The sequence below is a fragment of the Equus caballus genome, chromosome X (genome assembly GCF_041296265.1).
Source record: "Equus caballus isolate H_3958 breed thoroughbred chromosome X, TB-T2T, whole genome shotgun sequence".
NCBI classification, from domain to species: Eukaryota; Metazoa; Chordata; class Mammalia; order Perissodactyla; family Equidae; genus Equus; species Equus caballus.
The window spans coordinates 12195856-12217760 of record NC_091715.1 but is presented as its reverse complement, the minus strand read 5'-3'; the positions used below and the strand labels follow the sequence as shown (position 1 = coordinate 12217760).

At 41.6% G+C, this 21905-nt stretch overlaps 1 protein-coding gene across 1 annotated transcript in view; it reads right to left on the bottom strand.

Moving 5' to 3' along the window:
• Positions 1-3754: 3754 nt before the first annotated feature.
• Positions 3755-21905, bottom strand: part of GRPR (gastrin releasing peptide receptor) — a 37577-nt gene continuing 19426 nt past the window's right edge. The window contains exons 2-3 of the mRNA XM_001490605.7: positions 12701-13052; positions 3755-10916 (exon numbers count right to left, since the gene is read on the bottom strand). Coding sequence (XP_001490655.1) covers positions 10527-10916; positions 12701-13052 — 742 coding nt within the window. The 3' untranslated portion in view covers positions 3755-10526. The remainder of the gene's footprint in view (positions 10917-12700; positions 13053-21905) is intronic.

Sequence of the window (21905 nt, the reverse complement as noted above, 5' to 3'; positions counted from 1 at the left end):
AAGGAGCATGTCTTATCTAGGGCAGTGACATGTGGCTAAGCAGATTCAGGGGTGAGGGTAAGATTATAACAACTTGGGCGTCACATGGGTACTAGCCCATCAGAATGGGCTCCACTCTCCAGTCCTGGAGCCCCCAGCTCTGGGGGCTTGACCTTTTAGTTTCTGGATCGTGGAGAAGTATGGGGTCCTGGAGGAGAAGTTAAGGCTACAGGGAGGCACCTGGGTGCTCAGACCAGCAGCTCTTTACCCATGAGTGAGAAAGTATCTTTCAACTAGATGAATATAGCCTTTGGGAGATGAGTTCTTTTTTTTTTTTTTTTTGAAGATTGGCCCTGAGCTAACGTCTATTGCCAATCTTTTTTTTTTTTTTCCTTCTTCCTCCCAAAACCCCCCAGTACATAGTTGTATATTCTAGTTGTAGGTCCTTCTAGTTGTGCTATGTGGGATGCCACCTCGGCATGGCTTGATGAGTGGTGCTAGGTCCGTGCCCAGGATCCGAACCAGTGAAACCCTGGGCTGCCGAAGCGGAGTGCAAACTTAACCACTTGGCCACAGGGCTGGCCCCTGGGGAGGTGGATTCTTATACCTGAGACATTTGGGAGGGACATTTATAGACCCTGGGGACTAGGAGGATGTGGGTGATACTAAATGGGTGGAGCCAGAGATGATGGTAAGGTTTTGAGTTTCGACGATTTGGGGGATTTTTGACAGCCATTAGAGGGCAAACAGAACAGAGGAAGAGGTGAAGGATCTTGAGATAGAGTGATTTTGGTTTTGAATATAAATAACCAGTTGGCATCAAAGTGGGACTGGCCTTTACTCTTAGGCACCAGCACAATTTGGAGTGACTCCTTTTCTATGTTCACTTAAAATGTGCAAAAAGGCAGAAATTTCAAGACACCATGAGACCGAGAGAACGGTAAGGGGGTTGCTGCCCCTTTGTTCTCTTCACAAAATTCAGATAGGACCAAACTGTTTTAGCCTTTGGCTTGTGAGATGCTTTCCCTTTTCATTTGTTCAAGCCGGTCTGCACCCTCCCGCTCTAAAAGAACAGCAAAGAAGGTTTTGCTTGCAGTCAGGATTCTGCTTCTGAGAGGGCAGGTACACTGGACCTTTTAACAACCTCTTCTGACTTAGATAAAATTGGAACAACAACATCTAATCAGAAACCCAATACTTTCTTTGAGCTGGGTTTAATGGGCAGATAGCTCTCAGTCCTTTGAAAAAAACAGTAAGCAAGAAGCAGATACAGGTTTTTTTTGGACAAATGTTTTTCGCAGGAACTTGAGAAGCATGACGTGTCCTACTAGTTGCTATCAGGTAAAACTAGGCTTTCTGGGCAAGGTATGACGTGAGTACAACAGACCATAGCCACTGTTGTATTTGTACACACATTTGTAAACCACAAGAAAGGAAAAATAATCAATTGTGTGGTGAGTTCCAAGATGACTGTAGGCTGATAAGGGTGAGCAGTCCTGCAAGGCTGAAGTCCTGAATTCATGTTCTCCCAGTCCTTGGAGAACAGAGATGGGGCACTGGGGGACCTTGCCACTCTGTATGGACAGAGTTTAGGTCCAACTGACTAAGGTGGTGAACACAGGCCACATCAGGAAAGGGATTCCAAGGCTCTCCACTCAGAAGTTTTGGGGAGATGTGTAGACAGCACCAGGTGGCACAGAGAAAGTATCAAGCCCAATATGGATTTACATATGGAATTACTGTGATATGGACATCACAGTAAGTGATGTTCTCCGTCAGTGGTCACAAATTTAGTATGCAAGGTGGGAAGGTGGGAAGGGACACTGGGAAACACACAGGTTAGGTGGCAAAGTTGACAAGTGATCTGGAGCAAAATGCTTGACCTCTCTGATCTCAGCTCTGGGAAGGGGAATGTGCTTTTGGAAATTCCTTTTATGATAGTGAGCACAGTTCTGTCCATGTTCATCAACAGGACTCCTGCTTTTGTCTCGTTTTCTTGACAAGATGTTATCCCATCTCTCTTGTATTAGAAGCCATTGTTTGTCTATGAACCAGTGAACAGGAAGGTTCTCTGCCCGGTGTTTTACAGGATAGTCCCGCATGGATTCATCCTCCCTCTAGCAGAAGGGCCTGATGAACCTCTCCTCATCCACATTATCTCCAAGCCAATTAATTTTCATTTTCCCAAAGTGAAAAATGAGTAACTCGTCAAATCGTGACACTTCCCTTTAACTTCCTCGCTTTTGAGATGTGGGGTTGTGTCTGGGCATTCTCTAGGATGTCTTCCAACTCCAATAATCCATGACCCTAAGAGAATATTAAATTCTAATATTACAATTAATAAAGCTTTCTTTTCTGAGATGGTAGGCAGCACACTTACAAAGAGAGAGTTCAGAGTTTCTAAGAGGAAAAATCACCTGGGCTTCAGGTGGAGGCAATTAACATTGACCAACCTTAAATGTTAATCTGGATTTTTGGGCCCTGGGTGTCTCAAAGATTTTAGTCTGCCCATCTTCCTACCTAATTCCGGAAAACTAGAGATACAAGGTCTACTTTAGGCACAACTCTGAAGCATCATTTTCTGCTGTTTAAAGTGTTACACTTTCAGAGAGCATTCACAGGTTAGCTGTGGGCTATACACACCACACATCAAGGGGATGGGGTGCAGGGCAGTGGAGGTGGTGAGATATCTGGGGAGCAGAGAGCCTTCTCCCAAGATGACTCCATGGTGGTGGTTGTACACACCCACACACTCTGGGGCCCCCTTGGCATGGCTGTCACCATGTCCCTCAAGGAATTTGTTGGCTGTCTCTGATAGGCATGTCTGGTTACCTCTTCTCACCTAGGGTGTAGGGAGCTGGCATAGCTCCCATTTGTAAGCCATGGTTGTATCATTTCTTTACTTCTTTCCTGCTTTCTGATGATTAGGATTATCCCAGAAAACAAAGGCTCTCAAACTTTGGTATTCAAGCCCTAAAGAGCCCAATTTGGAATAACTGAAAATTATAAAGGTATATGCTCTTTGTTCCTGCAATTCCACATTTAGGATTCTTTCCTAAAGCAACACTTGCCCATGCATGAAATTGTATATGTTATTCATTGCAACATGGTTCATAATAGCAAAATTCTGGAAACAAACTAAATGTTCATCACTGGGGACTAGATAAATTAGGAGATACTACACAGATGTAAGAAAGAACGAGGAAGAGCTTTGTACGATGATATGGAAAGATCTCCAAGATATGGTGTGTAGTGAAGCAAGCAAGGGGCAAAACAATGCATATAGTACACTACCATTTCTGTAAAATGGCAGAGAGATGCAGGAAAACATATTTGTACTTATTTGCATATGCATAGAAAATGTCCAGTAGTATACATATATAAGAAACTAATAATCGTCACCCATGGGAGCAGAGTGGTGATAGATGCTGGGAACTGTGAGGACAGGGAACAGCGGTAGCCTAGTGACTTCTCACTGAATATCTTTCTATCATTTTAATTTTGAGCTATGATAATGGCTTATTTATTCAAAACAAATACATATTTTAAAAGTTTGATAAAACAAAACTCTAGTGTTCTGAGGAATCACCTGGAGTGCTTGTTTTAAAATTTAGATTTCTAGGCCACACTCCCAGATGTTCCAAGTCAATAGGGAATTAGGGAATCTGCATTTTGCAACAAGCAGCCTGGGTGGTTCTGATGTAGATGGTCCAAAGAACCAAGGAACATTCATGCAACAGCTCTATTTTTATTGAACACTGAATACATGCATCTGTCCATTTCATAAATTATGCTTTATTATATTAAGAAATAAAACACATTTCTTATCTTCTACAACTTGACTATTCAGCTTACTACATGGGATTTGACTTAATGTCATACAGACCAAGTACAACGTGATAGAAGCATTGGAAACATTTCTTGAAAAATAAGAATACAATCACTGAGCACATTTCATAGAATTTTACATGGTCACACAGTTAAGTTTGCACATTTAAAAGGATCTGAGTCATTCATATTAATATTGTGAATTTCTTATAAATAATTCATTAGTCTAAGGAGTCTAGGCGAAGCCAAGCCATGACATTGTTTACACAAAGTACCGCACCTGGAACTTGTTCTGAGTTATTTAACACAGAGCACATTTTTAATGCAATAAATATTTACAGTTAATAGTAATGAGTACAATTATAATTTACAAAATATGGGTCTAATATTTAAAACAAAACAGAAAATGACATTAAAGAAGCTTGTGCCATGTATTTTGACAACTCACCAAATTGATCATTTCAACAAATTTTATTACCCCAAACCCTGCTGACTTGGATGCAAGAAAGGCCATGTTTGAATCAGTTAAGCCCAGATCACAGAAAGCAAATTTTTTCAAGAAAATCAGTTTTAATTTCCTAATGTTGTACATTAGCAATATTGATATACCAATATCAATAGCTAAAACTGAAGCGAAGTGATGAAAAAATTTGGATTCACAACAGGCCCAAATTATATAATCTAACGACACTGAAATCCTGAGTTATACCAAAATTTTCAAGCTTGTCTGAGAATTAATGAGGTGTTGAATGTGTGAGGTTTTACTATCCATTAAACTAAGCCTTTTAAAAGACCCGAAAATTATGTGAGCCCTTCCATGTCATTATATGGCTCTGGGAATGAATTTTCAATTTGGGGGAAAATATGGAAAATAATCTTATCTTCTAGAATGTGAGCTCAGAGAGGGCAGAGAGACAGTGGTGTCTGGGTTTATAACAGGACACTTAGGGGTAGGCACTCAGATACCTAAGTCCATACCTGAGCGCATGACTCAGCCTCTTAGTCCAGGGGATATTTTTCTGTTAGAGGCTATTCATGTAGCCCGGGTCTCCAGACTCTGGGAAAGCATCCACTGTCATTTCTTACTCTCGCCAGGGGGAAGTAGGGGAATGGGTGGTTCCACCTCTTCCTGACACCTTTTCTCCAACTAATCCTGATTCAAAGAAGGATGCCTGGCTTGACTGTTCTTACTTGGGTCCGCTCTGTGCACCTGGCCCTTTGCCAAGGTTTGTTCTCCCCAATTAGTCACAGAACAAGGTGGGACATTCTTCCCAAGACTTTCCGGGAATTGTGTCTCTGGAGGCAACTGAACTAAGTAGAGGACTTCCTGCCCACCTACTCTGTGGTGCATTTCAACTTCTACCTGCAGCGAGTCCTTAACTTATGTACTTAGAAACATCTTCGATGCTCTTTGTGTATATTCTTTGACTCTATCACTAGTTCAGGTCTTTGGACAAAATCTAGAGTAGGGAACAGTATTGCCTATTAGGTACTGTGAACTTAGTTTCTTACATGGGCTAGATTTGGGAAGCAATGCTGCACAGTGGAATGGACATAGACTTAACAGAGATCCAGGTCTACGTTAACACTCTGCCATTCAACTGTGCCATGTGACCTTGGGATCAGGAAGTAATCTCCCTAAGCCTCAGCTTCATCATCTGAAGACCCTTCAAGGTACTTGTGAGGATGAAGAGCAATGTGCTTAGCACTGCATTTGGCACTCATTGGTACTTGGTGAAGTTGAGCCCCTTCCTTCCAGCACTTCTAGAGCCACAGAACTCCATTCAGGTTTCAGACAAATATGGTTGTTTTGCGGCTTGTGTGTTTGCTCCCAAAGATCCTGCCTTTCTAATCAGCCTTCCACTTCATTGTGACGTGGAATGCTGTTCCCACTAATATGCCTCTCCTGGGCAACCAACAATGTCACTGTTCACTCCCTTGTGCCAAATTAAACAGACTCACTTTGGGGGTCACAGACTATCCTGTAAACTGGGGAAGCGATGATCAGCACTGTTCTTCAATGTCACAAAATGGGCCATGAGAATGCATGAAATCAGATTAAGTTGAATCATATGAAATCACCTCTTTGTAGGTCAAATATGGTCCAATATTGGCAGTTTCACATGTTTCAGCCTCATAGTTCCATGGGCCTTTTAATCTAAGCGTAGATGGTCACTAGTAAATGTCATTTACAAATTTCCATAGAAAAGGATGAAAAGCAGCTCGTTGGCCAGCAGGGAAGGCTTAGCAATGAGACGATGAGTATAAAAGTGCTTTATAGACCATGAACACTAGGTAAATACAAAGTATTTTTTGAATTAATCATGGACATGTACTATTTTAACCCAAGAACTCTTAGACTTTTAAAAGAATCAGAACACATTTCTAACATAAAATTTCACAAGAGAAAAGTCTGTGCTCAATGTGCTATTTGTTGACTGCTATGGATATTTTCAGCCGGAGTTAATACTTAGCCCCCCCACCTAAAAAAGCGGTGTCTTTGAAGGCCCAAGTTATGGTAAGAGATTGCTTAATATTAAATCTCTTGTGTTTGTGTTGGGTGCAGGGTGGGAGGGGTGTTGAGGTGGGGACCAAGAGGAATGACCATCCAGATACAGAATAAAGTAGAACTTGTTAGGGCTTGGCTTTATTGAATAGCTTACACAAAGCCTGGTCCCAGGAGAGTGAATAATTCCTTTGTTTTCTGCTGTTAATCCACTTTATGAAAATTCAGCCAAAAATTAAACAAATGTACAAAATGTGCTCCATTCCTCCCAGCAACCCGGGGCTAATCTTAAGCTACTCTCTAATAATGGCTCCCTCCTGGTGTGGGCGTGAAGGGCACAAATGGCAAGAAAGTTTGCATCCCTCCCATCTCACCATGCACCATAAGTACATACTATTCATTGAACTCTCATATAGTCAGGTTCCCAGGGCAATAGTTTCTATATGGCATCGGAAAAAATGACTTAGCTACCTTTCAGTCCACAGGTTGAGGATGTCATTCAACTTGTAGTCCCTGAACAAAGCTGATTTCTATTACTAGAAGCCATTTGGTGCATGAATAGACTCTGAAACCAATAGCCAACTTTTACTTTTTGCATAAACAAAGACTTTATAACTTGTGTGCCCATGTCCTACGGACAAGTTCATTTATTTCTGTTCAATGTGCATTTTCATAACAAGCTGAGCTTGGTTTATGTGAAGCAGCCTCTAAACTGTTTATTTACCTAAGGGTTCTCCATGTTTCAAGATGAAACGAAATCGTTTGTGGGGCAAAGCGGAAAATCCAGGGCTTGTTAATGAGGCGGAAGGCCAGGTTCAATGGGGGAGTGAGGGCAACCAGAAGAACAGGGTTTAGCTATCCATATTTATGGGGAATCATCAAATCAACAACAGGGAGGAGACTTGCCTATGCCGAGCAGGGAGATGAGCCTGCTGTGGAAGATAGCTCCTAACAGCAGCTGCACCTTCCCCGCCCGCAGCAGCTGTTGGTGGGAAGACTGCTTTGTTTATTGCTTAATCTATCACTGTTGAGCTGCCTGCCTCAGGGAGGCTCAATTTAAGATAGATTGAAAGGTACTGTCTGTCAATTGAATAAACACAGATGGTTTTCCACAGCAAAAATTGATTTTTTTTTTCCTCGCCAAAGACATAAGCACTAAACGTGATTATCTTTGGAAGCCAGGCGTGAAATGTCTTAGCTCCAGCCCCTGCCACTCAGCCCTAGCAGAGAGGTGATCCCACGTGGGGGTCTGGGTCTCTCTCACCGTGATTTTGGGTTCTTCAGGCGGGATAAAAATTTGACTTCTCTAGAGAAGAGTCCAGTTAAGTCCAACCCAATAAGGAGGTTTGAGTCAATCCATCACCTGATTCACGAAATAGTTTTACCATTCCTAGGTCACTGGCTGGCAAAGGCCTCCTCTAACTCCTTCCTTATTTGCCTAAAGACACACAGCTAGACCTAGATTTCAATCTCTTCATTGTTCATCCAGAAGATAGGGAGGAGACCAGACACAATCCATGCCATGACATTAACTGAAGGAGACGTTAAGATGAGTCCTACTCCCAAAATGTCTTTGGAAGCAGGTAGATCAGAGATGCTTGAACAAGTCATGCTAGGTACCCAGAAAGCTATATACCTTAGCAACTAACTAGATATGGAGTCATTTATACTCCGGAGTTTTGAAGAAAGCCAAGGGTAAAATTGTGGAGCAGTGGTCCAAGAAAACAGGTGCATGGAGGTTGAAGAAGGGTGAATAGGAAGAGAACCCTTTGCATAAGGAGGAGATTGAACAATATGTTTTCCTATGTCTCTTTAATTCCAAAACATAACTAATGGGACATCATTCCTACAAATTATTCCAGGGAGCCCCTGGAAGCAATAGAATGGTCTGTCTCCTTCCATTCCACTAATGTGAACATGTGGAATGGCGGTTGAAGGATTTCCCAAGAGGAGTTGTTGCAAAGGTAGCGCAAGAGGGGCAACTGCGAGCAGGTGGGCTACAGAAATGCTTTAGAGACAGAACTAGAGACAATGACTAAATTCAGAGGTTTTTAGCCATAAAAGGGACCTTAGTACCATCCTCTCATTCTAGAGATGAAAAAATGGGACTAGAGACAGGAATTTGATAGCCAAGATCCTATAGCTAGAGACAGAGGTGGGATGTCAAGTTAAAAATCTTGGTTCTTTCAGTTACACTACCTGTCTTGCTTTTCAAACTGTCCAATGTAATTATGGACTGCCAGGAAAGCAGGTATGCACAGTAAATAGGTGAACGTAGCAAAAAGAAGGGAAACCAGCTGACAAAACCGTAACCATAGATCTTTACAACTGTCTTGGTCCTAACTTCTGAAGCTCTGCAGACAGTGAGTACTTCCTCATATCAAGAGACAAAAATCTTTTAATATTTGCCATGTGAAAAAGAGAGCTGACTGTTCTGTCTCACCTGCATAGAGAAAACCAGAAGTAAAATTGTCTTAAGAAGTAAGAGATACACATTAGGGCATATTCGCAGAATTTGGATTTATCTGAAAGTGGGTTAACATGTTTGTAATCTGTCAGAATTGGCCTGTCCTCAAGTCAAGAAAAACTTGATTCAGGGTTTCTAAAGTAAGAGGGTCAAATCATTTTACTCACTTAGAAAAAGAAAAAGATTTAAATCCAGTATTTTTCTGCACATGGGCTGTTTCATAAGCACTCTTCTTAAGTAGAAACAATGTATCTGTAGCTGTTTTTCAATCAGTTCTTAGAGCTAAGCCCCCTGCAACTTTCTTATACATATTCAGACGAAAATACATATTACTGAAATTTTATTCATTTCCTCCCACAGACTTTAGGTGAGGCATATGTTAAATGTAAACACATTTCTATTTCCACTCAGATATGATCCCTTTTTTCTCTTATGAAACTACTGCTTCAATGTAGCAGACAAGGACAGCCAACTATAAGTAAATACATTTGGCTGAATACTTGTATACCAAAAATAAATACTATCCCTTATGCACTTACAAATGTTTGAGGAATTGATAGCATGATCAGTTTTCCCTCAAAAGGATTGCTCTTGTATGATAGAATTGCACCGGGGATGATTAAAACTGGATAACAGCCGAGAGGACCTCCATCAGGTCAGAACTCAGAGTGGGAGATAGCACTCCACAGCCACGCATGGATCTTTATATGTAGAACTCAGAGTGGGAGATAGCACTCCACAGCCACGCATGGATCTTTATATGTAGAACTCAGAGTGGGAGATAGCACTCCACAGCCACGCATGGATCTTTATATGTAGAACTCAGAGTGGGAGATAGCACTCCACAGCCACGCATGGATCTTTATATGTGTCAATGTTTGGTTGTGTTTTCGCCTTGAAATGATGTGTTGAGTGTTTCTCCTATATCCTCAGCAATGTCTTTTAAAAATAATCAACACTCAGGGATTTGTTTTAAACTGGCTTCCAGTGTTATGAATTTGGCGACTGTCCCTTATGCATGAGATTCTTTCTTAGGGTTGACTTTTCATGTCACAAGTGTAAAAAAAAAGTTCCTTGGTTTGTGATTATAAATATTGCTGAAAGATGACTCAAATCATATTTTTAAAGCACTAGCTTCTGCTTAAAGAAATGACAAGGTGAAGTCTTTCACAAACTGGACATTCTATGTATAATTTTTCTGCTATGTAAATCTAGTTGTTCACGTACAGCCATGCATACCACGTAACGACAGACCACATCTATGAGGGTGGTCCCATAAGGTTAGTACCATATAGCCCAGGTGTGTAGCAGGCTATACCATCTAGGTTTGTGTAAGTACACTCTGTGATGTTCATACAACGACGATCTTACCTAACGACGCGTTTCTCAGAACACCCCCCCATTAAGTGACGCATGACTATAGTTTCCATGACTTAATTGACCACACCTGTATATCAGGGCATGATGCTTAAAATAATAATTTCCTATCTGTTCCCTTTTCTAAAAAAGGGAAAGTTTGCTCTACATCAGAAGAAGCATTCATAAGTTGAAGTGGAAAACTTAAGCCTTGATGGGCCTTTCAAACATAATAGTGATCCATTTGGGCCTCTCCCCAACCCACCTACACCACTCATGAGCGTTCCAAAGGGTCTTTGGAGGGTACAGAGACAACAACATACGTGAGGGTTCCTTACAAGCCATAAAGAAAAACCAGGGGTTCCTAGGGGGACAGGGTCAAGGGTCAGTCTAGACGTACCCCTCATGACAGATGTTTCCGTTGATGAGGCTGAAGGTGGCCACAGAGGGGTTGGTACTCTTGAAGGAGGTCATGCAGGTGGTACTTCTGCCAGTGCTATGAGACCGGGTTATTAGGCCAGGCCGGCAACAGAGAAGCTGGGTGTTGAACTGTTTTCTAAAACTCTTGCTCAGCAGGTAAAGGGCAAAAGGGTTCACACAGGAGTTGGTGAAGGCCAAGAGGCGGGCACAGATACTGGTGACGAAGTGGAGCAGGGAGGTGTCCACCTCGGAGTAGTGGTAGGAGCGGTACAGGTAGATGACGTGGTTGGGGAGCCAGCAGAAGGCAAAGAGGCCCACGAACACCAGCACTGTCTTGGCAAGGCGCTTCCGGGATTCAATCTAAGGAGAGAGTCACACACAGAGAGACAGAGGGACAGAGAGACAGTGTGGGAGGATTGCAGAGAGACAAAGATAAAGACAGGGGAAAAGAATTAGTGAAATAGATGAGCTCACAAAGCCACGGAAAAAGTTCAATAGGAGAGAGAGGACAAGAGAGAAGCAGATACATGAGGAAAAAGCAACAGAAACAGACAGAAAAAGTGGGGAGGGGAGCCAGAAACACAGAAATGAAAAAGCCAGGAAGCAGAAATCCATGAAGCAGAGTACAGTTAGAACGTGCCACGGAGAATAGATCTTTAAACAAAGTTGATTATATGCTTGAATGGACTGCGCGATGAAGTTCTAGTAAATGCCCTCTTTTTCCTCAGGAGGGCATTTGGTGAAGTTTATCAGCCATATGACTTCATGTCTTTCTTGGCTCCACAGTTAATAATTTCTTATTCCCTCTGATGCTCAAAAAAACACCCAGATTTGTTCTTCCACACTGGCCAAACCAAAATATCTCCCTATTATTATTATTTTTTTTAATCTCATGTTATTTCTGAACTATACAGGAAGTTCTTAGACAAAGCAGTTCTTAGACAAAGCAGGCTGAGCATCTCCTCTTGCTCCCAACTCCCTCTGCTACCACAAGGGGAAACGTCTTTCTCATTAAAGAATTTGGGTTGAGGCAAAAAAAAGAACTTTGAGAGGTGAAGCCTCCAACTGAGTCAGTTATACCTTTAAATGGCTGGGAAGTCTTTCTGCTTTTTCATCATACATACCACATGATCCACCTTTGGACTAGAAAGCAAGAACTGAGGAGAAAGACAGAGTTCCCGGTTTCTACCATTCATACCTCAAGGATGAAATTATGGGGGACTGTGGGAGATGGGGAAGGGAGTCTAACACATATGGAGGCCATCCTGCCTTCTGGGCACTCTAAGGGTACATATGCTATCTCTTGTAATCCTCCAACAGCCTTACAACATAGGGCTTATTACTCTAAATCATGGATAAGAGCATTGAGGCTCTGAGGGGGTTAGTAAGTCATGAAGCCTGGATTTGAACTCAAATCAGTGTGAACCTGTCTTCATCAAACTACGTCTTATTCTTCAACCAGACTCATTTTCCTGCCCCCTCTGCTTTGTCCCCATGTGGTGACTCTCTTTCTATCCAAACAACATGATCAGAGTTTAAAGAAGTGATATCCCAAGGCCAGTCCTGTGGCCGAGTGGTTGGGTTCGGGTGCTCCACTTTGGCATCCCAGGGTTTCACCAGTTTGGATCCTGGGTGTGGACCTATCACTGCTCATCAAGCCATGCTGAGGTGGCGTCTCACCTAGCACAACCAGAAGGACCTACAACTAGAATATACAACTATGTACTGGGGGGCTTTGGGGAGAAGAAGAAAGAAAAAGAAAGAGGGTTGGCAACAGATTAACAGGTGCCAATCTTTAAAAAAAAAAAAAAGAAGTCATATCCCTATGAGCCTCAACATTTTATTTTTTAAACAAAAATGCTTTTCCAGATATTTCTCAAAAAGAAACCCATACTCCAAATCTTTCAGGTTCTCAGCACCTCCCTAGCTTAGGTCTTTAATAAGAGAAGAAGATTATAAAGAACAGCTGTATTCCTGGGCTTCTGTGACTAGGAGTTTCCATTTACCATCTGGCCGCAGATCACCCACCTCCTCTAACTGCAGAATCAGGCGACCACCTAAATACTATACTCGTCAGTGAGGTGCAAAAGAAATGCAAGGGATCAAAGCCCCAAGGAGGAAATGAATCAATCCTAAGCACCCACCTGCTTCTTGATGTGTATATTCCCTTCCATGGGTAGATTGTAAGCACTCTGGACCAGATTTTTGGCAATGAAGTAGTAGTAGACAGAGATGATCGACAGTGGGATGATGTAGAAGACCAGGAAGGAAGCCATGGAGTGGATTTTGGGGTGCAGCTCATTAGAGTGTGGGTACGGGGCACAGCTAATGAAGGTCTGGTTGGTGCTTTCCTCGTGGAAGGGATGTAGATCAGAAAACACAGCCTCTGGGATGGCCAGAAGCATGGAGATGACCCAGATCAGTGCTGCTTTCAGGCAGATCTTCATCAAGGCATGAGAGGCTTGGATATCCATTGGCCGGACGATGGCTTTGTACCTGGGGGAGGAAAGAGAGAACGTTCTGTGTAAGTTGTCTAATATTATTATGGATGCCAGGGCTGGGACTAGGGTGAGGCAAGCGAGGCACCTGGGGTGCAAAATTTAAGGAAGTGCTCCCTCTCAGGTTCATGCAAGTGCTGACTCTGAACTCACACGACCCTGACAGTGAGCGCTCCCTTAAATGTTCTACTCTAAGCACCGGGCTCTCCTTATCTTAGTCCCAGCCCTGAAGGATGCCTTCCCCTTTCTCCAGCAGTAACATTCTGCCCATGTTCTCTCTTGATTTTAAGAATCTTCTCAGAAAAGCTGAAGCTTTCATTTTTCTTCTTACATCATAGAAATTAATAAGAAAGCATGTTTAAAGAAGGCACAGAGACAAGGTTGGCTTTTTTGGGGCAAAGTCTCCATTTTGAGTATTCAAATGCAGATTAGGGAATCTTAAGTCATTGAGTATTTACGTAGGCCTCTTCTCTTTTTCAAAGGGTGCAGAACAAATAGTCCACTGAAAAAGTTATCCACAGAAGCATCCCTGCAGTTGTCAAATTAATCTTTCCCCTGCCCTCCTACCCTCTTTCAGCCTCGTCTTGCACTATTTAGGTCCTTCCTAGTTTCTGTGCTACGTGTGCCCCTGTCTTGGGTCCAGTGCTCTCGGAAGCAGAAGCTGAGATGAAGTCAGCAGGACAAAAAGTTTCTTGGGGAGTAATACCTGTGAAAGGAAAAAGGGGAGGAAGCAGGACTGGGCAGAGGGAGCTGTCAGACCCTGATGCAGACCTAAGAAGGTCTACACCAGCGAAGGTGACCAACCATCCCACTTTGCCTGGAAATTTCTCAGTTTCAGCACTGGAAGTCCTACATCCTGGGAAATCTCTCAGTCCCAGCAAACTAGGACAGCTGGTAACCCTACACTAGCCCAATGGGAAGCTCAGGAGCAAAGATTGCCCAGCGGAATCCTGTCTTGGGTGGAAATGGCCAGGCCCTTGTATCACCACCTTGCTTAGTCATTGGCTGGGGCCAACCAAAACAAGCGTGACCTCAGTTACTACCTGGTTCAGTCACTGGGCAGGAACTGTCCAGGGAGAGCATGACCATGGCTTGAAGGGTGAAGCGGACCCTGAAGCGGTCCACTTCAGCCAATCACAGTCCCCACAGCTGGACAGTGAGTCTTCTCCTAAGGAAGGTCTGTGCGGAGCATCTCCATGTCTGCCACAATGCCTAGCACAGTGGGCTGCACACCTATTTTGTGTGCACGTGTCTGAGAACCCACTAGAAGATGAGCCTCTGGGGGGCAAAGAGTGTGTCTTTTTCCATCTTGGCATGTGCCAGCACTGCGACTTGCACACACTCCACAAATGTTTGTCCAGTTGAACATGAGCTGCTATAGTGTGGAAGTTGATATGATTTGGGACCAACTAAATGTGAGGGTGCTCATTGCTGAAAATGCTGTGTTGAACCTGGGTTTGACCTATGATATTCTTGCATATCATGGGCCTCAGTGAAGGAGAAACACCTATTTCCACTTGTTTCCATGTTGATTAAACCTCCATTGAGTTACTACTCTTGGCTGCACCCTGACTCCTCACTCACTTTCCTCCTCCCTCCAGAGAAGGGAGAGTGAGTTATGAAGTGGTGAGTTTGGGAAAAAGAACCTGGCATGTACACTGGGCTCAGAGAGGCCTCTGGTTGTCTTACTGTTTCTGACTAGGGGAATGGCACATCTAATATAGAAGATCAGAGTGACTGCAAGTTCATTATTGCTGTGGACCTGAGTCACATTCTCCAAACAGCTTTATCAGACATGGAGCAATTGTTTTTATCATCGTCTGTCTGATTTCTTTATCTAGCTCTCTGTTCCCAGCTCAGGTAGGGAAGGGAGGACTATTATTTCTTGGACATCCCTAGCACTCCGGGACAACACTATAGTCCTGCTTCAGTGTACCTGCGTTTGCTTTTCCATTCGTAATTTGTATTAGTTCGTTTTAAACAATTATAAAAAAGAAAAAAATTTCAAAGGCAGTTCCATTTTCTTCTGGCACTTTCTCTAGGCACTAGTCATTTCAAACATTTTTATTCCAAGTTTAGAATGTAAGCAAGGAATTGGTATCTTTAATTAAAGGTACATGAACATCTTCAGGCAAAGATGTATATGACTAAAGATATCCCTAATAAATTGATTAGCGACAAAGTGGTAATTATAACTTTCATCTGCATTTTCTGGCAGATAGCAGTCCTAAGTACCATTAACTCTCCAAGAGAAAGTGATTCACTTATGCATAAGTCAGAAACCAGAGTGAATGGCTTACCTCCTCCTCTCTTGGGAATCTTGTATTCCTAAGTGCAAAATGCCATGCGAACTACTGAGTCGCTATTTCAAATTCACAGCTTTTAAAACATAAAAGATAGCATAAAAACATTTCTTTTATAGTTTTGCCAGAAAAATAATTTGAATCTAAATCTAATTAACCCTCTAGATTTATGTACCAGCTTTCAGGAAATATGGGGAAAGAAGAACCTGCTAAAGGATGCCATGAAGATACAAATCCTGAATTGGAAAGTTCTACAGGAATAATGACCGCATTTTTTTCCTCAACAAATATATGGCATAAAAAAGTAGAGAGGGGGGCTGGCCCAGTGGCACAGTGGTTAAGTTTGTACGTTCTGCTTCGACAGCCCAGGTTTCGCCAGTTCAGATCCCGGGTGTGGACATGGCACCACCTGGCAAGCCTTGCTGTGGCAGGCGTCCCACGTATAAAGTAGAGGAAGATGGGCACGGATGTTAGCTCAGGGCCCGTCTTCCTCAGCAAAAAGAAGAGGACTGGCAGCAGATGTTAGCTCAGGGCTAATCTTCCTCAAAAAAATAAATAAATAAAATTAAATTTTAAAAAAAGGAGCAGTTCCTCTTAAAAAAAAAAAAAAGCAGAGAGGGATGGTTACAGACTGACTGAGATGTGTAAGACATATCAATCAAGTGCAATGTATAGACTCCTTTTGGATTTTGATTCAAACCAAACAACCATAAAAAGATATTTTTGAGACTATTGAGAAAAATCAAACATAGATTTACTATTGGTGATACCAAAGGAATTATTTTTAATGTATTGGGTGTGATAATGGTATTGTGGTTCTGTGTTTATAGAAAGACTTTATTTATTAAAAACACACCCTTAGGGCTGGCCCCGTGGCCAAGTGGTTAAGTTCGCATGCTCCACTTTGGCGGCCCAGGGTTTCACCTGTTCGGATCCTGGGTGCAGACATGGTACCACTCAGCAGGCCATGCTGAGGCAGTGACCCACATGGCAGAGCCAGAAGGACCTACAACTACAATATACAACTATGTACTGGGGGGCTTCGGGAAGAAGAAGAAGAAAAAAAAAAGATTGGTAACAGATGTTAGCTCAGGTGTCAATCTTATTTGGAAAAAAAACCCTTAAATATTTACCAATGAAAAAATATAATGTCTAGGATTCGCTTTAAAATATTCAAATATATTCATATATCAATTGTGCAATTAAAAAATAAGTAAAAATGCATTACAAATAATTTTCTGTTATGGAATGTTCATAAAATATCAGAGAAATTAAAGAAACACCATTTACCAAGCTCTTGCCTTGTGCCAAGCAGAGAATAGCATCTACATTATCTCATTTGTGTTCCAGACAACTCCAACAGGTAGGTGCTACTATCCCCATTCTACAGGTGACAAATTGAAGCTCAGATAGTTTCAGAGGTGGTGGGGTCAATATTCAATTTAGGACCAACTCTTTTAAGGATACCACAGCTCTTTCAGAAGGAAGTTTTGGGTAATCCTTCCTAGAGGCAGAGAAACAGACCAGATGTTTCCAAATGTGTATGGGACATACCAAATGTTCCTTGGAAGTCTAATGATTCTATAGAGCATGGAACATATCAGCCATTTCTTCTTCCAGTAGACTGCTATGCCCAGAGCTCCCAGTGCAGAGAAGACACCACTGGGTGGTTCTTGTTTAGGAGTGACGGCTGCTTGGGCTGGAGTGGATACTCAATCTAAACCAGCCAATGAACTTTCTGGCCAGCTACTAAAGAAACTTTCTTTCTCTTAAGAATTTAAACTGAAAAATAGAGAGGATGTAGTTAGTCAATGATAGATGCTGGAAATAAAAGATTTTGATGTCGAAGAAGGGATCAGGGCAACCATATTTTAACCATGTGCAAGATAAATAAACAGAGTAGGTGGATTAAGAGAAAGAATGAGGCAGACATAAAAGAAGAAGCTAGGATGATGTGACCCCAAGTCATACAAAGGGCCCTTGGTTCCTGGCCCATGAACTACTTTTGAATGTACAAGAGATCTCCTGCTACAATCTTACGATTTTCCTGTTCCCTTTTCCCTTGAGTTAGTGTGAGTGGCTTCTGTTCTTTGTCAACAAAAAAGCCGTATCTAGAACAATTAGACGTGATGGTCATTTAAAGTTATTATCACATTGATTTCCAGGATCATTTTATATAGATCATCCCCCATTTGCTGCCCTCTGAAAGAATGAGCTGTCAACTTTCGATTGTACTTAAGAGATAGACTAGTCTATGTCCTCTTTCTAAATTCTCCATCACCTTCCTACCTCTCCTTTCTTCATGCCCATTCCCAGAGTCCCCATTCATCTGAATCCTATCCTTCCATATTCCAGCTTTTAAGTACCATCTTCATGAAGCTTTTGCTGACGAATCTAGGCCTTGATAATTCCCGTTCTTCCTCCTAAACTGTCTAATTTTATGACAGGATTATTAACTCTTCCCATTTTATGCTTACTTTCCACTATTTTGAATTGTTTGCTAGTTTTCCATGGGTGTGTCTTTTTACCTGACTTTCTCATAAGTTTCCTTAGGTCAGGAGATTATATGTTCTCTTCTCCTCTTTCTGTATCACTAAAAATGCTCCAGGTCCCTGTTCTGCATACCACTTATTTCAAAGGAGAGGCTCAGCAAATACTTGCTAATTAATTGATTAATAATTTGTGACTTGCCGATGTGTCTCTTATTTCCAATTTCTCACAAATGAGAAAAAGCAGATTCACTCTTACACACTTAGTAAGAATCATTTCTTCATAGACTGACAAATTCACTCCTGATAATATGGGGCTCAAGACAATTGGTTCCCACTTCTGAAAACATCTGTGCTTCGTTTTTCTTATGCAAACATTGGAAAGGTCAAAAAACGTTCTCTGTAAGATTAATGTGTCAAAGAGATTCTTGGCAAGAGAAGTAGCTGGCTCTCACACCCAGAGTTGGAAACTTTTGCCCACAGAAGTTATGTCTTTTATTCAAATATGGGCAGTTTGTTTATTTTTAAAGATCCAGCATTTCAGCCCTTATTTGTCCATAATTACCTACTGAAGTCTGTAGGAATCGCTGAACAACAATATTTGTGAACCTCTATCACAATCCTAATGCACCCTACGTGGAGAGGATGGAGGTGAAGGGAAAACTCAATGAACTAAATGGTCTCTAGGGTCACTGACACATTGTCAGCATTTAAATTAGAATCCTAATACCTAATAAGAATTGACAAGACTATTAAACATTGGCTTTATTTTCTCCGGAGACTAAACCAAGAATTTTTCTGAAGAAATGTGGTGCAATTATTAGCTGGCTTATAAAATGACCATAATCCAGAACAATGGAATCTTATCTCCCTTTGAGCCGTTACTCTGCAAATGGGGAACTTGCCTCTCCTTGGTGCCCATTCACCCATTATCTTTAAGTGTGTAACAGATTACAGTCATTCTTTTCTGTCCTCTCCAGGCCAAATAACTTCCACGCTCTTTTTCACCCCTTCTTAATATAATCCAGTTTCCTCTGGGCTCTAATGTGGACTTGGGAGCAGAGAGATCTGGTTCCTAATGGTGATTCTACCAACCAGCTTTATGGTCTTGGACAAATCATGAACTCTTTGCACCTCAGTATTCTCATCCCTGCACAGGAGACAATTCCTGCAACTTTCAATGTAATAACTGATTCAGACAAAACTGATAACACCATTGAGGGAGAGGTTTTACAGAAACAGGATATTCACATAGTCTCAAAGAGTCTCCCCACAGATTACTATTTAACTGCAAAGGGGGAAAATGTACCTTAATGATGGTGAGATCCAGAGGTCACATCTTTAATCAACTGGTCAAACCCAGGGCCACCTTCTCCAGTAGGCAGAGTGGGCACAAGGTCTGTGGCCCATGATTCTTTTAGGAGCTCAGGAAAATGTTTTAATTTCTTTTAAAATCAGAAGAAAAAAAGGAATATAATCCATCTTGGATTATATTTGTCTTTATAACAATACAATTATAAAATATAATTCTTAATATTTTTTATGGAGAGAGGGTCCCCTGAAAGCAAAAGTGCCAAGGGCCCCTGAAATTCATAATGTGGCCCTGATCAAACTTAGCAACACAAATGGTGGGACAACCTGAGATCATATGCCTGCCGGTGCAATGCAGTGGGAAGAACACAACATTGCTATGCAGTATTCTTGCCAAAAATTTTTAACCTGAATCTAACTATGAGGAAACAATCAGATAAATCCAATTCTGACACATTCTATAAGATCACCGGCTTAGACTCATCGAAAGAGTCAACTTCATTTTTTTAGAACAATGTAGGAGAGCTACTATTCTACCTTAAAGGAAATTAAAGAGATATAACACGTCATCTTTTTTGCAATAAATACATATATCGAATCATTACGTTATATACCTTAAACTTATACAATGTTATATTGCAATTATGTCTCAATAAAACTAGAAAAAAAGATACAACAACCAAATGTAATGCATAAACCTTGATTTGATCCTAGATTTTTAAAAAAGCTATAAAATACATTTGGGGGACGATGGAGGAAATTTGATTATGGATTACATATTAGATGGTATTAAGGAACTATTGTTAACTTCATTAGGTGTGATAATGGCATTGGGGTTACATAGAAGAGTGTTCTTTTTCTTAGGAAATACGCACTGAAATACTTAGGAGTGAAAGGTCAGGATATTTGCCCCTTACTTTTCAGAGTTTGGCAAAATAAAAAAAAAAACAACAAACAAGCATATATACAAATATTTATACAAACATGCTAAAAAGAGAGTGAGAACAAAATCTAGGAAATGTTATTGTCAACTGTGGGTGGGTATTATACAGGAGTTCATAAACAGGTTGGGGAAAAAACATACACTAAAATATATAATTTTAAAAAGAAAAATAACAGTAAAATAATTTTTAAATAATGTGTCATACATTTTATTAACAGTAAACCCTTTTGTCATCAGAAAGACTTTATTATGAAAAACTTAGAATTATAATTTGATTGAATGTGTCGTATCTGATTAGTGCCTACACCAGGAACAAGGGAAGTGTCTTCTTTGTTGTATTCACATTGTTCTCTTGGGCTTGCAATTTTAGTATCATCTACACTCTGAGGTTTTGTTTTGGCAGGAATATTTTTAAGCCACTTGTCCGTTTGGGGAGGTTAGTTTAATTAGAACGAGATCAGGCACAAACACACGTCAGTCTGCAGCGCCTCGCCATAAACTGAAAGGGCAGGAAAGAGTAAGGTGCCGTCACTGAGCCTTCTAGGTGGGGAGACCCCTCTCCTGCTGCCTGAGCTGCCCAGGACAAGGGATCTCTGACACGGACTCAGTGACGGTGAGCCTCGATTTGGATACTACATACCACTAATGTTTAATTCATCCTGATTTTTAAATATAAATAGAAGTTTTGATACTTTCCTCCCTTACTTGTTAGGGAGCTGCATCACGTTGCACCTCTCCTGGAGAGTGTGAACCCCACTTTGGAGTCCATTGTCCCAGAAGACACTTTCCAGAAAATGTGATCACCTTCCTGAATTTAAAGTCCTGCCTCGGATTATGGAAGGAAGGCTCTATTTCCCAATAAAGGAATTTTTGTTCATTCCTCCAGCAGGTGGAGGAGACATATGGGGGGCAAAGACTGTAGGCAGCCAGATTTCTACATATTTACTTTCTTCAAAGGCTAACTTTGCAACTACCCTGTGGGAATTCCTTTCTTGTAACAGATTGCAGGGGAATAAGACCATTCTGCATCTGGGTTTCAATTAGATTGATTCTGTTCACCACCACCACCACCACAATAATAACAGTTAAAACTTACTGAAAACTTACCATGGATCAGGTAACTATGCTGTGAGCTTTGTTTACATTATCACCTTTGATCCACAAAACAATTCTATGTGGCAGGTCCTACTATGATTGCTCTTCTACAGATAAGGAAACTGAGGCGAAGTAACTTTTCTAAGGCCATCAGTGCCAAGCACTGGAGACAGGATTTGGGCTCATGCAGGCTGTCCCGGAAGCCTACCACCAGGTCCTACTGCTTCCTATCATGATGGTCTTGTGGTTGACCAGGCAACCTGGGCTTTCTGGTATAGGGAAGGAAAAATCATTTCCCCTCTACACTTCTAGGTTCCTGGCTGAGATCTCCCTGTAATAAGACAGATGAACAGGAGCAAAACAAACAGTTTAATAACATGTATACCTCCTATATATATGGGAGAGACCCAGGAAAACTGAGTGGCTGCCCAAAATGGCCCAAACTATCACCTTAAATAACATTGTTACCACACAAATAGGGTTCTCCTACCTGATGCTCAAAAAAAAGCCGATTATTACAGCATCAGCTTTTGGGTAAAAAAAATCAGATTTATTACTAGATCTATCTGCAAGGAAAGAGGAGGCATCAGCTTTCAGATCTGTCTCCTGATCCAGGGCTTGGGGAAAAATTTACGGGATGAAGGGCAGGGTGGTCTGAAGTGTGGAGCCAGATGACTGGAGGTGAGAAGTGAGGGAACTGATGATCTGTG